This window comes from Fulmarus glacialis, unplaced genomic scaffold (assembly GCF_000690835.1).
Source record: "Fulmarus glacialis isolate BGI_N327 unplaced genomic scaffold, ASM69083v1 scaffold796, whole genome shotgun sequence".
In the NCBI taxonomy this organism is placed as follows: Eukaryota; Metazoa; Chordata; class Aves; order Procellariiformes; family Procellariidae; genus Fulmarus; species Fulmarus glacialis.
The window spans coordinates 17,122-33,397 of NW_009218488.1; the positions used below are offsets into that span (position 1 = coordinate 17,122).

Below are 16,276 nucleotides of genomic sequence, written 5' to 3' on the forward strand. Positions count from 1 at the left end.
GCAACTATCAAGTGAAGACAGGACCTCTCACAAGGTTAAAACTAGGATTATTCAACACCATGATCTAGCACTCAAGAGAATTCTATGATTAAAAACGTATAATCTCCTACTTTCCACATCTCTTTCTTTACTGGGTTACCTGACATGCAAGAACCTCAGTGGTTTGAATTTTGGTCTCATCTACACGAGGGAAAAATCTACAAAGTCTGCCACTATTGTGCATGAACTACTGTTGAAGAACTGAAACTCATTCAATGCCAGACAAGATTTAAATCTTTATTTCAAACAGACTGTTTTTTCTGGAGAACACAGCATGCACCTTAGTGGATCATTCTGACAGAGTTGGTAACAACCTACAAAGAACCAAATCCCAGCACACGACACAAGCGAATGAGAAGCTCTTTAAGAAATATGAGCATATATTACATCAAAGCAGGTGGAGACAACCCAAAATATTCAAAGGTGTATCGAGATAGATTTAAAGCTCTCCATACTTGCTGGCTCTCTACACTGCTTGCTGAGTCTTGGTAGCATCTGTTTAGTGAACATATCCTTCTTTAATTTGTGCTCTTGAACTCATGTTTGCCTACAGGATCAGCAGCACCTACATGCTCCGTTCTTGTGTATGGAGATGATGAGCAGTTATTTTGAACTTTGAAAATACTAATCAGAACCTGTCCAAATCAGGAGCCAACTACATGTTTGCTAGACAGGTTTCTCACCACCAGAACTGAAGACGCTTGCTCCTTTGCTCCCAACTGTCCAGGCTTCTCATATCATTCATGCTGATTCGCACTTCAGCTCCATTACTCAAAGACTCGATGATAAAACAATGGGAACGCTACCTTAGAGCACTGATTTCCCACGCAAACTGCAGAACTCCCTATTAGCACTTACCTCATATTTTTCATAATCTCAGTGTGCTTTACAGACATTAAGCCAAGCTTATTTATATGCTAATATTTCAGCGTTCCCACACAAGATATTTCCTAAAAGAAGCCGGGAGCAGAATCAGAAGACTACAAAGCAACGCTTAGACTTGTTAGCATGAAAAAGGGTTTTGGAAGTGGGTGTACAAGAAGCAGACTAATGAGACGTCTGTGCTGAGGAAAGAAGATTACAGAGAGACTATGGGTAAGCAATGTTTAGGGTGAGTCGCAAACTGGGTGTGCACATATATAACTCCCACCTATGATGCTAGCTCCTTGGAAGTAGGGTAGAGAAGTGCTGTAATCTGTCCTTATTGAGAAATCCGGAATTATTACATAACTTGGAACACCTGGTGAAACTCTATCCACTGGGCAAGTGCACACATTCAGCTTCTTCCCAGCAGGGAACTGGCAGTTCTAAGCCTAACTTGTGTTTCGTAGAACAAATTTGACTAATAGGTGTCTGCTATACAAGTACTGTGAAGTGAATTAAAAAGGAACTTGACTGGTGCCATGGTAAAGACAGTAGAGAGCACACATCTTCCCTTAGTATACTCACTGCTCCTCTGCAAAGGCAGTCAAGATTTGTGTGCTGTATTAATACTGAAAACAGTACTGCATAGGATTTTGCAAAGCCATGAATCCTCATTTCTACTCCCTGCAGGAAGATAGCCACATAGTTTTCCAAAAGCACTTTCAGTTTCAGATGAAAACAGCAAAGTTACTCTATGACTGAACACTGCTCCTTCCTGAAGTGGCGGCATGTAAACAGTTTGCAAACTCTTCCGGACTGAGTGTACATTGCATGAATGCAAGGGATGGGCTTGCTTACCCAGGCAGTCCTTTCTTATGTCCTCCCCACACTGTACATGGCCCTTCCATAAAGTCAAAGCATCTATAGTCACTCTCATTGCATTCATTCCCCTAGAGCCAGGGAATTTTCAGGGAAGAGAACTCACCTGTAACTTGTCCCCAAATGAGAGCTTGTGGATGATGTGAGTCATGTCAGGATTCTGAGGCTGCGCAGTGGCACTGTGCGTTGACACGTGAAAGTTACCAGGGACCTAAAATTAGTCAAGACAAGGAAGACAGCATTTCACATTTTATCCCTCAAGGCATTGCTAGGCTCTGTGATATGAAGCGGAAATGCCTGGATCCATCCAGCCTGGCAGGCTGTATCTACTTAGCAGTGGACAACCTCTGGCACATCAGAGAAAGGCTCTGACATACCTTCCTGCACTTGACCAACACCACCATACTGCATACAGAGCGGAGATCGGTTACATCCCGCAGCCCAGGAGTCTGGCACCCTCACATTGCTACTGCTGCTGACTAGGAGGTGATGAGTGGATCACTCCCAACTTTAGGGATTCCTAATACTTAAGGCTATGTCTTTCATCCCTATTAAAATAAGATTCATGTCTCTGACAGGCAACAAACACTTGCTTAACGTTTTACTCCCACATCTCGCATTTGTAAATGGGCCCACTGCTGCAGAACAACCCAAGAAAGCTGTGGATATATTCTTATTGTAGTACTGGTCACGAGCAACCTTACATTTGAGAATATTGTGCATAAGAATGAGTTTTATATAAAGAGAGGAAAAAAACCACCAAAAACCAATGGGGCTTCCCATACAAACTAAGCTAGATCTTCAGCTCTGAGCCCTGGCAATAGCCCTTCCAAGTACAGGATTTTCTCTTTTTCATTTTTTAAACAGAGGGAAATACAAAGTTCTGAAAAATACAGATTTCACCTAAGGACTCAGTTCCAAGACGGAAAATGAACACTGGTGTCATTCTGACGGGATCACTCTAGCATGCATACAATTTTCAGGTCACTAGCCCTACTCCATGAAGTCTTTCAGCAGATCCCGCTCAATCACTGTTATGGAGGGTGCAAGAATTTTTTCCTATTGCGAAAAAGTTGGGAAATTAAGCAACACTGAGGAGCAATCTGACATGGCCTAAGACAAGAGTGGGAGGATGGTTATACAACTAGTGCCCATTGTGCTCTCTGCACAGACACCTCACCAGCAGGGCCATGGGAGGCCACATGCAGGTTCCATGTGCTTTCAGGAAAGCTAATTTAAATGACTTGAGGAACAGCAGTGCACTCCTGGGAACACTTTCAGGTGTGGACACAAGCTGTGTCATACACAAGCTCGGTAAACAGGGTGGCAGACTCTGCAGTAAGTAGTACACACAGTCATCTCACTATTACCTTGTCCTCCCTCTTCAGGTTTGAGAATAACACCCAAGTGCAACCCTTGTCAAGTTTCAAAGCCTGGCCATGCCCCACTCCAGATACCAGCTCATATAGAAGCCTGTACAATTTCTGCCAAGGGACTGCAGACTTCCAGCTCACACAGGAGAGGTTCAGGTTTTCAGAGCCAGAAGTCCTGGATCAGGTCCCCTCCCTCCTACAGCAGTCCCAACCACTATATGAGACAATGCAATTAGTGGCCTTTCACAGATTAAGCAGTGAAGGGAGCTCCTCACTGCCACATACAGCAACCCCATTTTGAGTTGCTTTTGTGAGCAGAACACACCACATCTAGCAGACAAAACCCCAAGTATTTCAGCTCTGTGCTTTGGGAATTAACAGAACAAGAACTACCTTTCAAGAAGCCCTTTCCCAGTTTTGTGGGCTATCAGCTGCCAGTAATCTTGGTGGCTTAGGGGCGAGGAAAGAAACGTCCTCTTTTTAAGTCCCTAATCCTTTCCATGCCACAAAATCAGTAAGAGGTTCTGCCTGTTATTTTTAGATGCGATTTAACATGACCTGTGAGGAAAAGAAGGAAGTAGGATTTTGTAGCCTGTGGTACATGAGGAGGCGTGAATAAAGGGTGTGTCCTTCTTAGGACATCAGTGGGCCCCACCACTGCCTCCCCCCACCCCAGCTAGTCATCTCCAGCATTACATAGCAAGATTATTCAATTCTGAACACACCCATCCCAGAGAGGAGCCTCCTCCAGGCCTGGGTTTTCATTCTTTGAGACAGAAGCGGAGCATCCCGACAAAGCATGCGCAGAGGCCGCGTGCGTGTATTCCAAACATCTCAGCACGGAGCCGCTTCTGTTACGCTGGCACCCTCTAGTACGGAACATTCCTGTCTTTCTGCGGCTCTCAGACAAAAGAGCACTTGGATAGAGACATTGCCAAAGACCTTTGCATAGTGAGTCACATTTTGGAGGTGCAGAAGTTGTGACGAGTAAACATAGAAGCCATTTGGCATTTGTAGGGAGTTCATACATCCCTAAACATTAGGCTGCTGCACTGAAAGAGACAGCACTGGCTGCGACACAGAGCTGCTCTCTGCTGTTAAGCAATGCTATCGCAATTACCTGTTTTGGAGAACGAAGAAAAAGCCTGATCTAACACATTCTCTGTGGGTCTAACTATGCAGCCTCCTCTCCCCACACTGTTCTGCAGCACCAAGAGACTTAACCTTACCACTGATTGGGGACATGAACGTACACTTTACAGGAGAGACACTGACACATAGATTTTCATGAGCATTTTACAAATGGATCTTGCTAGCATTTCCCCAGCCAGCACACACTCACCCACTGTCATCCCTGCTCACCTTGTTGATGCTGAAATGGCCCTCAAACCTGCAGCCATCCCCATTATTGAGAGGTATCTTCATTGAGTTGTCAATATGACCCACTTCGTGCCTTCCCATTTCATCTTGGATGTCTAGTCCAACTACTGCATGGGTGGGAGGGGAGGAGACAAAAAATCAAAACAAAAGAAATAACAGGAAGGTTGCATAGGAAAAGCATGCACTGCTTTTACTGGGAAAAAATCCCCATCTTTTTTCCTGACATTTGACTAAACTGTCATTTGTCAAATATTAATTGTTATACCAGCTCTTCAGAAAGAACTTTGTAACCAAACTTTTTAGACAGCCTATTTGACACAAATGTACCTCCCATATCCTGCCAGCTGACTGCAATCTCCGTTACGCAAATAGAAAAACTTCAGGTAGACAAGGCAGGTGATTTGTGAAAAGCCAACAACTAGCTGGTGCATTCAGAGTTACGAATGCTCCCAGACACAAAGAAGATTGCTGTGAAAAAAGGAAATGAGTTTAGAAAGAAGCCAGCGAGGGAGATCAGCCACTAACACAGGCTACAGAGCGAGCACAGGGTCCGAGAAAACAGGTGTCCTGGCCTGGAACAGAAAGCGATGGGGTACTGGCAAAAGCTGCAGCTACTTCATCTCCATCCACCCTGTTACAGAAGAAGGGCCACTGCACCAGTTCGGGCCCATCTCAAGTATTACTTAAAATACAAAGAAAAACTGGTAAGTGAAAAGCGGTACTCACATTCACAATGCAGGTTTGGCAAACTGATGTTAAGATTCACTTCTATTTTACCTCCACTGTCTTTGTCTGGGTCATCCACGTAGAGCTCATTAACTCTGGAGGACAGAAAACACAGGTGGATTCAGGCACATAACTACTTTCCACAGGAAAAAAAACCAACTTGCATGGGAAGGGAAAAAAGGAGACTTTGAAGCAGAGAGTTTGACTGAGTGACAACTGCAGCGGAGTTACAAGACAGAGAGCAGGCAAAGCCCTCCACAACTGCATGGGGGCAAATCACGACTTAATTTTACTTCTTGCTTGGCAAGTGCAGGAGGCTTTAAACAAGTCTCTTGCACCAGCAGAAAAACAAAATTCCTGCTCTGATTTATGCTTCCTGCCTCCTTCCCTGACTTGAGTTTCCAGAGGTGATACAAAACAAGAACTAATGTTGAAGAGGTGGCAGAGCATGCTAGCCCACTGCATACCTGGGCTGTTACTCCTTTCAGGAAAGAGGGAAGCATGTGCCTTTCGATCTGTTTCATAAATAGTTTTAGAGAAAGACCGTTCTCAACTATCCCACAGGAAAGCTTATTTGTGTAACTAATTGCCTTTTGTTATTGCCACCCAGTTGACAGAGCAGCAGCAAGAGAAGGCAGCACAGCATACTTGTATCTCTCTCCTCAATATCTCATTTCAATCTATGAATGGTAACCAAAAGCAATGACTAAAATTGAGAAGAGGATTTGAGCCAGGAACAGATGGGAAGAAACATCCTGGGCAGCAGGATCTAACACACTATACAACAGTCTCCCAAAGAGTAATGTTGTTTCATAGCACCCACAGTGCTGGCACATATTTCACAGAAGACAAAATACAGATATAGAGTAGAAGAAATACAAGAGTATAAATATTTATTGTTGGCACATACAATCTGTCTGACATGTAAAAAGTAAACCAAAAAAACCCAATGCAAGCACAGCCGAATTAGTTGAATGGTCCTAGAGAATCCACTCCAGGGAAACTCACCACACTGAACCGAGAAGATGGTGAGATTACCTAGCAGCTCTTTCTCCCTCAAAGTCCAACACTGTTCAGCCTCATCAAATAAGAAGATTTGACAATTTATCTTCCAGTCAGACAGATTATAAAGCTATAGTAACTTATGTTCAGGCAAGCTACATAAAATAAACTACCTTCACTAGTAAGTGCTCTGTATTATTTTTATTTAGTACTCAAAGTGCATGAAACCCTTTGACAAGCCCTTGCCGAAGAGTCTATATGCTAATAGACAAACCAGACTAAGGGCAACTACAAGACATATTCAAAGTGATTTTGCTCTGGTGATACATTTCTGGACCATAATGAACTGTTTGCCCTGCGGATTCAGGAGAAACAACCCTTCACACTGAGAAACACAGAGCTGCCAATTTTTTTTGGAGGTAATTACTCACAGGTCAGTGGGGTTTACAGACACTCATTTAAAACCAGCACAGCATTTGTCTTCAGCTTCACAGCCCTACCTTTCTCTGTTTTTAATTGGCTTGACAAGTTGCTTGCAATCATTACTCAACGTATTTTTCAAGTGATTAATAAAAATGACACAGAGGGAGGGGAAAGATTGCTCATCAGTGACCTAGTTAGAAGCTTCTTGGCTGAGCCCTCTTCTCCTGGGTGGAATGCATTAAACCTTCTACGTGTTTATTACTGGCAGATTGGGTAGTGACCGGGATTAAGTCATATGTCCAAATACGGTTGTGAGGAGCAGCTCCAGCCAGGACAGGCATTAATCCCCCAAAGCAATGCACCTTTCTGCGCTCCCCGAGTCCTCCCATCAAGATCCCAGTTGCCAGCCAACCTGTTTCATAACAGCACCTGGCTTCTTCCCAGTTCTCTGCCGTCTGAGATGTGGGCCATGCCCAGCCAGTGCTGCAGGCAACTTAATGTTACTGGCAAAAAGGAGCATTCGTGCCAGGGCTGGCAGAGAAGCATGTCAGGGTCAGCAGCTTCGGCATCCCAGCTGAACATCCTCCAGCTCTTTGGAGGAAAGCTCTAGGAAGGTCAATATTTGTATTTGCTGATTTGCAATTCTGAACCTGTCAGGAAATGTGCGGTCAGGCAGAGTCCGTGAGCAAAGGCACATAAGCCTTGCAGTGACAAGCGAGTGAGAAGCGGTTGCTGGCAGAAGTCAAAGAATAAACTGTGCACAGGGAGCCTATGGAAGCTCTTACATAGGAAGGCAAGCGGTGAGGTCACTCGGTTGCAGACTGGATCACTGAGGCAAAGAGAAGTAGGCCAGTTTGTCCACGTCACACAGCCCATTAGACGCAGATAAAGGAAACTGGTTTCCTGTCCTGCACTCCGGTCACTGGACCAACGGTTCCCAACCTGTCCCTTGGGCAAGGCTCACGGCCACTTCCTCCTCCTCCTCTTTACCTAGTAGCCCCCTGCCCCTCTCCTACTCATGTTCCCAATTTCATAACCCTGACTATCACTCCTTCGACATCTGACAGCTCATGACAGTCTGTCCTTTCTTCCCCTCCCTTGGACCTGCAGTGCCACCTTTCATGGAGCACCCTGCCTGCTATCCCTCCCAGCTCCGGCCGCTGTCTCCTCCTGGCAGCATCAGCTCTGGCAGAGGGCCCAGGCTAACAAACCTAGCAAGGTTTCTTATCAGGGGATCCAAAGTGCACACTTTGCGCTGACTTGCTCTGTTACTGAGGTTCCTCTCACTTTGGGGAACCAAGGACACAATGACAACACACCACAGGCTACGCTTGCTGGGGCAAACCTCAGAAGAAACATCATCATTTTCAACAAACTGGAAATTTCACTCCCAAAATACATTCTGGAAACCTCACAGGTAAAGCAAACTTCCAGGGTCAAGGCTACTCCTTCCAGGATCTCCTCCTGAACCACCACCACCTAAGTCTGGATGGAGCTGGCAGAGAACTGGCACTCACACCTCCCTTGCTCTCCTCCTCCCCTGGGCCAAGAAGCCAAATTGCACACAGCCTTCCTATTATTTAATTGGACAATCCTGGGATGTTGGGAAAAGCACTATTTACCACCTCTGGCAACTCTCCCTGAAGGGATAACGTCTCCAGTGGAAGAAATGAAGTTGGCTCTAATTTATAGCTGTCCCTCCTAGAACATAAAGTGTCCCAGGAGTAACAGGGCTTAATAGTGAGTCCGGGATGGTCACAAGGGAAATAAAACCCAAGGTCAGGCAGAAAGACACTGTAATCACAGCTGCTTCTATGGCTGTTCAGAGAGGCAGTGTATAGGATTGTATTGTGACTCCAAAGATGGCACGTACCTCCTCCGAAGACCCTAAGCACGTAGGAGTTGGTATTTTACTGATTGCTGTTAAGGACTATTTGAATAAAAGTGGCACAATAAAGCAGAGGTAAGGTGCAGAGCTATGAAAGTACAACGAGGGCAATAGGACAGGCGAGAGGTGGACCTCTCCCTCCGCGGGGCCTCCCACCACTGATTCAAGGAAAGGGAGGAAAGTTTCTCAACGCAGCAGGAGCCGTGATCCACACAGAAAGAATCTGCTTCACTTCTAGAAAGAGCCACTTCAAAATACTTCACATTCCTGAGCGGTGCTGCTGGGTTTCTCAGCTGCTTATCCCGATTGCTTACAAACTTGCAGCATTACACAGAAAAAGTTGGAGGGAGTCTTTGGCTAAGATCGCAGATCATGCAAATGGCACGCAAGAGAGAACAAAAGGGGGAAACAGCAGCAAGAGGGCTCAGCATTTCTTTAAGATTTTATCCAAAGAAAGCCAGATCCGTTCTCCATGCTTTAGGACTTAGATTCATGACACAACAGCTTTGTTTCCCCAGAAACAAAACTTCCTCAGTAACTTATTTCCACCCAGCAGCCCTGGCCACTAATATTAGACACTTCAGCACTTCAACAGCTGAAGAGCCCGCGGCCCTTTGAATACAAGAGGAGACACACTACATTGACCTTTCAGAGCTTCACACACTGCCTGGGTGCTCTCTAGACGCATCTTCCTTGTCCCCTGTCCTCCTCGTCCTAGTCTCTGCTTCAAGTTCTAGCCTTTTTTCTCCCTCTTTCAAAGCAAGCAGCCAGGCACCCTCCTCCCCAGTCATCAGCCATACAGAAAATACAACCACTTACTCCAGCAAGCTGCATTTTACCTTGTCCTCCAATACCCAGGAGGCACTCTCTGGTCTCTAGGACCCTAAGCCTAAGAGGGAAAATAATCATTCTTTCTTGAGGGAGCCCAAACCTTCTCAAAAGACTTTCTCAGACAAGCTCTCTTGGCTCCACTTGCCATTTCAGCTCTAATCAACCACCTTCCAGAAACACAACCATCCGAAGCTGAGATTCCTGCACTACTTTCTTCTCAGTTGTGCCAGACCAGAGAAGACCCAACATAGCACAAACAACCCATCTTCTTCTCAATTTGTGCAGAGACAACAACAAGCAGGTCAGCAAATTCTCTACTGTGTAATAAATTGTGCATATGTCTATTGCTCTGCCATTTGTAATCTTCTTCCTTCTGTGCCCTGAATCTCAATCAGTTATTCATTGAGAAGGTCGTTGTCTCAGATGAGGTCTTGGCTCAGCTGCGAAGGACAGAAAACACACTGTCCTACAAAGGACGGAATTACAGTTCTCCAGAAGGCAGGAAGAAGGAGAAAGGTTCAAAAGACGTCAGTGTAGATTTGAGTCAGAAATTGCAAATGACATCATAACACGACCTTCCGCTTCCTGCTAACCCACACATGTACATTAGGACGAACGACATAACAACACTTCACAAATATATAACACCTTTTATTAGGTAATCTCCAAGTTACTACGCAAACATTAATTAAGCTTCTTAGCACCCCAAGCAGTAGGCAGCTAAGTATTACATCCTTCTACAGAAAAATGTCTGTCTCAAGGTCAGCCCATGGTGAGAGCAGGATTACAACTCCTATTCCCCTCTGACTACTAGGCTGTATTCCCTATGCTGGTCTAGCTTGCTCCAGCATTTCATCTGCCTCAACTGGATGAGCTGGTGGCGTTGGAATTGCATCTCCAGCTTAGCATCTGGGACCTGGATCAGGACAGAATTGTAGCACTGTGCTATCGGTGCAGATGGCTTACGCTCCAAGGTTACGGTTTCCAGCAGAAGGACCTCCTGTTGCACCAGGATCACACGCTGCTGCTTATAGCAGGTGCAGCTTGACCCTGCAGGTTGTTAGGAGAAATTTTCATGAGCCAAGAGCCACAAGACACATTCAACATACCTTGGAGAGCTAACGGACAAAAAAGCTCTGAAGGCAGGTATGACAACAATTCTGCTACACTGCAGGATCGGTCTTGGGCATGCAAATGAATTCAGCGTGAACAAGCAACGCTGGTCTCAGAAGCTCCTGGTGTTTTGCTTCCTCCCACATTTGGGGTACCTGACAGCCTGCATGAACAGTCAAGTCATGCTGCACGTGATGTGGTCCTGGCGTAGGAGCTGGGCTGTTTGATATTCACAGACTGGCCAAGGTATTTCTCATAAAGATTAAAGCAAACAGGTGTCCCCAGTGAATGATCTGATCACCTTAAATGAACAAGTGATTTGGACAGTGATGATGATTTATGCTTTTATGCAAAGGCAGTATTTTTATTACAGATTCTGCCCTGCAGATTAATTAATTGCCTTGCAGGGGGGCACAGCCTTCCAAGTGGCAAACTTGTCACTTCAGTCTGTTCAGTGCCAGTTACTTCATTAAAAAAAAAAAAAAAAAAAGAAAGAAAAAAAAAACATTGCCAGGAATGGTCTGTTGCTTTCTGCAGTGTGCTGTGGCAGATGAATTATTGTTGAGCAGCTACATTCATACCACAAGTATCATATTCATACCCTCCTACCCCTTCCTCTGGCTGCCAATGCAAGGCAGACTAAATTAGTTAATTACATCTTTCCTCCGTAATGATGGAATACTTGGAAAACTCTTGTTGATCCTATAGAACATAATTCATGACCTAATTACAGTGATGACACTGCAGGATTATCATCTTGCCAGCTATTGACTTCTAGCACTGATCTGAGTTAATTAGAAAAGAGGCGATTTCTACGTTCTTGATTTGCAACATAACAGCAAGATGAATGAGGAAGGCATTAAAGGTACGCCAAGCAATTTCTAGCCCTCAATCTACTCTTGGCTCTCAATCTACTACCAATCCTGCCCAGGAAATACCAGACACATTTAACACTTTAGCTCCATTTCTTCGGCCATTTGAGTCATTTGCTCAGTGGGACAACCGTGTTTGATACTGTCAATTTTACAGAGGTTCAAATGTGGAGCATGGACCTCCTTTTCTTTATCTGTCTTTTACAGAATTGAGGAGATTGACCTAAGTTCTTGTTTTGGACTAAGTCTTCAGTCATTCTCAGTCTGTATGGAAAACAAAAAAACAGACAAAAAAAAAAAAAAAATCAAGATCCTTGACTTTCCAGAATTAAACTCACTCTCCCCTTAACTGCAATGATGGGTTGTGGCTGAGCAAAGAAAGAAAAACCTCCTCCCTCACCAGCCCTTCACTGTGCTTTTCCTGAAAAGGATGCAGCCCCACCTAAGAACCAAGCTTTGACTTCCTTGTGGCTGCTCAGAGGACTGCCTGTTAGGGTCATGCAATAAATCAAGAAGATGAGAAACTAGGAGTTTTCTACCCTACTCAGGGCTCATCTACACAGGAAGCTAGTCAGCAGCAAAATAGGATGTGCATTTATAGCGTGTTACCTATGCCACATGAACTTCCTGCATGTCTGCTGTAATGCGCACAGTGGCTCAGTTCGGCTTCCTAACTGAAGTAAAGCTCCCGTGCACAGGCGCAATCTTAGTGCTCATTAGAAATGCCCACACGAGTTATGACATAGCTATTGTGATGCACGCTGTCTTCCCCACATAGGTAATCTGTTTGGTTTTAGTCTTATGACTGTTATCCTCAAGATGAGGGTGTAATTTCTTGGCTTTCTGCCACCCAGACAAGTCTTTAGCAGTTGAGACTATAAATGCTAAGACAATGGGCTGGTCAGGGAAAAACACCTTTGATGTTGGGCAAGAGTGACCAAACTGAGATTTCTAGTAATACCAGGAATTTAAGTTGCTACAATCATATGAACGCAGAAGAAAGTCCAACAGCGGGTAGCAATACTAGCAAGTATTAGGGGTTAGCGCAGCGCGGAGCAGACCTTATTTTCTCATGTTGCAGCATGAGTTCAACAAACCACATCAACCTCTCACTTTAGATGCAGATACCAAAGAAACCTCCCGTTGCTGGGAGTTAGACAGTTAATCCTGTGGGCACCACTGCTGTTGAGGTTGCTGCTGACTTGCCCTGAAGCAGGCTGTCAATGCACACACACCATGCACAATTACTCGGCATAATAGGGCTATGAGGTAAGCATGAGTCCACATCAGCAAACCTGGTACGTCTCTGATGTAAGGCACCAGGCCAAGTGCTCTCGATTTCACCTCGCCATCAAAAATGTGCAGCTATCCCCATGCAATCCGGCTTTGTCAAGCGCATGACTGCTTTAAGGGAAATATTACACAAGAGGAGAAAGACTGATGCAGTCTCTTAGTACAGCTGGCACTCGCAAAGCAGGAAAGCTCACCCCATGTAAGTGCACACTCCAGTTAGTCATTCAGATCCTGGCTGACACTAGGAAACTTCAAGCTGGGAGAGATATCCATTGGAGACTCTTAATACAAAAGAAACTCAAAGCTTGCAATACAAGTTGATGGGAATTGAACAGTTTGCACATAAGGAATTTTCCATAGCTTCAAAAGTATTTGATTTATGGGCAAACAAGGCTCAGAATATCTTTGTGAGATAGTATCTCCCCCGTTATTTGCCACCACCCAGTTTAAATGGTGGCACAGTTTTCACACCGTTTGTTCCAGACCACGTAGAGCTCCACACTTCTGCACCCTTATTCCGAACGATGAGACTATACTGCCTCGCAACGCACTGCCAGCAATACACACTTGAGAGGGAAGCACAAGACGTTCACAGTATCTTTGAACACCTTTAAGGTACTGGGTTTCTTAGAAGAGAAAGCAATGAGTAAGAAATGGAAAAAGAAAAGTTTACTTCTACTTTAGAAGTTGCTGAACTGGGAAGCACTTTGTTATGTGACTTTCTGAAGTATTTCCGCTGTTACAGGGGGAACCTATTCACAAATGCTGTGGGTGATCTGTTGCCAGCAAGAGAGGTTTTGATCACTTATAACTCGTCAGAAGAAGGTTTCCATATTCTACGAGCTATTGTACTGGACAGTCCGTGACAAATCAGTTTCCTGCATTCATCTCAGTCTCTTCCATGACATCCTCTCTAAAATTTTACTGCTTTATTGCGTACAAACACCTCCTCCCCATGCAGTTCCTGCTGGGAAAGGCAGTTTACCATCTCTCTGAGGTTTTAATGAGAAACCTGTCAGCTGAGCATGCAGGAACTTAGAGCATCTCTAGTATCTTTGCGGAAAATACATCATCTTGTTAAGAAAAAAGCATGAAGAGGCCTCAGAGAATCATACAATTTTGCTGTTCAAAAGGAAATCTCTAGTCAGGAAACTACCACTACATAAAGGCATGTGCACTCAAATAATTGGATCAAAATTAGGTAAATATTACTAATTCCTCTGGTAAAGCATTAACTAAAAGAAAAAAGAAAACCAGATGAAAGAATGAGATCTAAGAGGAGAGCAAGAAAAAGTACTATTTTACTTGAAGCAATTTGTCTGGCTTTTCTCTATTTTTTAAAACAAGAAAACCAAGAAAACTCAGCTCCTGAGAGAAGTGGGTTGATAAGGACCCTAGTATTTTACAAGCAAATGCATGGAACTGAATTCAAAGAAACAGTGAGTAAGAAACCTAAGATACCATCTCTGAAGTAAACGTGCAATGGGCATAAAAAATTAGCTAGAGCTAGATTACGCTACTATCTTAAGGTTAAACATTACTCAAGGTTAAAATTGTTCTTGAAATTATATTCTTGACCCAAGTCAGAGCTGCACAAACACAATGAAAAAGCCTCATGGTTATCAGAAGCCACGTAAAGCATGGTCAATCTAAATACAGCACGAGCCCAATGTGTTTCAGAGCTTTTTTGCTCAGCAGTGACATCTGTTGCTATCTGGACCATCATGTAAGTCTGACAGAAGTTCCACCCTTCCTAACTATCCAGGAACTGTGCATCACAGTCTAGTGAGCTCACTGCCACATCAGCAGGATGATGCAGAATGTTTCCTAGAACCCAAAACAAAGGTACCTGTGTTAATAGTTACTAAGAAAAGTTTACTTCAAGGCAGGAGGAGCATAAGAACAGGGGAAAAAAATCTGATTAACTAAAATACTTGTTCTATGAGCAATTTTTTTAAAGTGGAAATTATTTTCATTTTGCTCAAAACAAGGTCCCAAAGAGGCTACCTGGGACAACTTGTCTTCAGGCACAAAACCTGTCAACTAAGTTTCCAAGTAAGGCTCAACATACAAAAAGAAATGAGATAAAACTCACGCGTGAGTAAAGCTATCTGCATGTATCAGAGATTCAGCTCTGACATTAAAAAAAAACAGGTATTATTAGCATTAAACTAATAATCATTTGTATTTTATGCAATTCATTTTTCCAAAAAGCATCTCCAAAAACATCCAGTGAAGACTGGCAGAATGTGATACCCATTTTATCCACAGGGAAGCGAGGGGAAAAGAAAACATCTTGTCAGAGATCCCACCATATCTGCAGTGGGATCCCACCGTCTCAAAGCACAGACCACATGGATTCAACCAGTAGGCACCACACATTTAAACATACGGTATCACTGATGAAAAATACACTAGTTTTTGAAAATCACTTTGAATCAAACAAGTACAGAGGAAAGTGCCTATTTAGGAGGAGAGGAGAAACAAATCTCAGATGAGGACAAGAAATCAACAGCCTAAGGAGAAGAGGGAAACTGCAACTGACTGGCATTGATGATCTTAGTATTCACGCTACCTTACATCTGATCACCAGAGAACTGAAAAGAGTCAGAGCTTTTGATGTGATCTGTGGTCACAGGAAAAATATCCACTGTGCTCAACAAAAAAATCCAGTATGCAGCTAATAAAGGATCAAGCAGGTCTGGAACAGTTCTCTCTAACAAAACTATTTTACAACCAAGTTTGCCTAGCATACTTTAATAAATTAAAAAGCTGAATGACTGACTGAGAATTCAAACTCAACCAAAAGGAATCCAAAAACCATTAGCCAACTAACTGACCTAGTGAAATTACAGGCACATTTTTCCAAGGTAACAGAGTAAAGCTGTAGAGAATCATATACACACATACATTCAAACACAGGAAAACATGATTTTTACTTACATTTCAGTGGCTATGAATCCGGTGAGCTCAGACAGGAAGAGAAACAGTATGAACAGACAGCAGCAGACAGAGACTGTAAAAGAGGCAAGGAGAGGAAAAGGTTAGTTTCATATCTCTAACAAAGACATAAACTGTTTTCACACAGGCATATTATTCCTGCCATGGATATGCCACCCAGACTCACTTGAGAACTAAAACTCTTTAGAGACAATGACCCAGGCAAGGTCATCAGAGCAGTGACTTCGGTGACATGACAATACCCAACATCCTGCTGGGTATCTTAATTCTCGGGCCACCTTTTCCATCATGATTTCCATTTCCCCATGGCTCCTGCATTCTCCATCTCCAGCACACAATGTTGGTCTGCCAGCTCTCCCTCCTTCTTGACAAAGCTGTTTGACAATACGATTTCTTTGGAGCCCTTGCTCCAAATGTAATTTTATTACTACTAAAACCTCCGGAAAGGAAAAAGAATCAACACCTCCTCGCTTCAAAAGCATACAGTCAGCTACGCAGTGTTTTGTGGATTAGAAGACATTTTGGTTCTTTGTCAAGTTCTAAGGCTATGTATAAGTCATCTCACAGCCTGCACTACCCACTAGACAGAGCTGGTACAGCAGAGACACGGCGATAATGGACTAGTCTAGCCA

At 43.9% G+C, this 16,276-nt stretch overlaps 1 protein-coding gene across 1 annotated transcript in view; it reads right to left on the reverse strand.

Moving 5' to 3' along the window:
• ERGIC1 (endoplasmic reticulum-golgi intermediate compartment (ERGIC) 1) overlaps positions 1-16,276 on the reverse strand; it is a 53,023-nt gene that overhangs the window by 13,005 nt on the left and 23,742 nt on the right. The window contains exons 4-7 of the mRNA XM_009580044.1: positions 15,627-15,699; positions 5,262-5,356; positions 4,518-4,642; positions 1,889-1,993 (exon numbers count right to left, since the gene is read on the reverse strand). Of these exons, the coding sequence (XP_009578339.1) occupies positions 1,889-1,993; positions 4,518-4,642; positions 5,262-5,356; positions 15,627-15,699 (398 nt within the window). The remainder of the gene's footprint in view (positions 1-1,888; positions 1,994-4,517; positions 4,643-5,261; positions 5,357-15,626; positions 15,700-16,276) is intronic.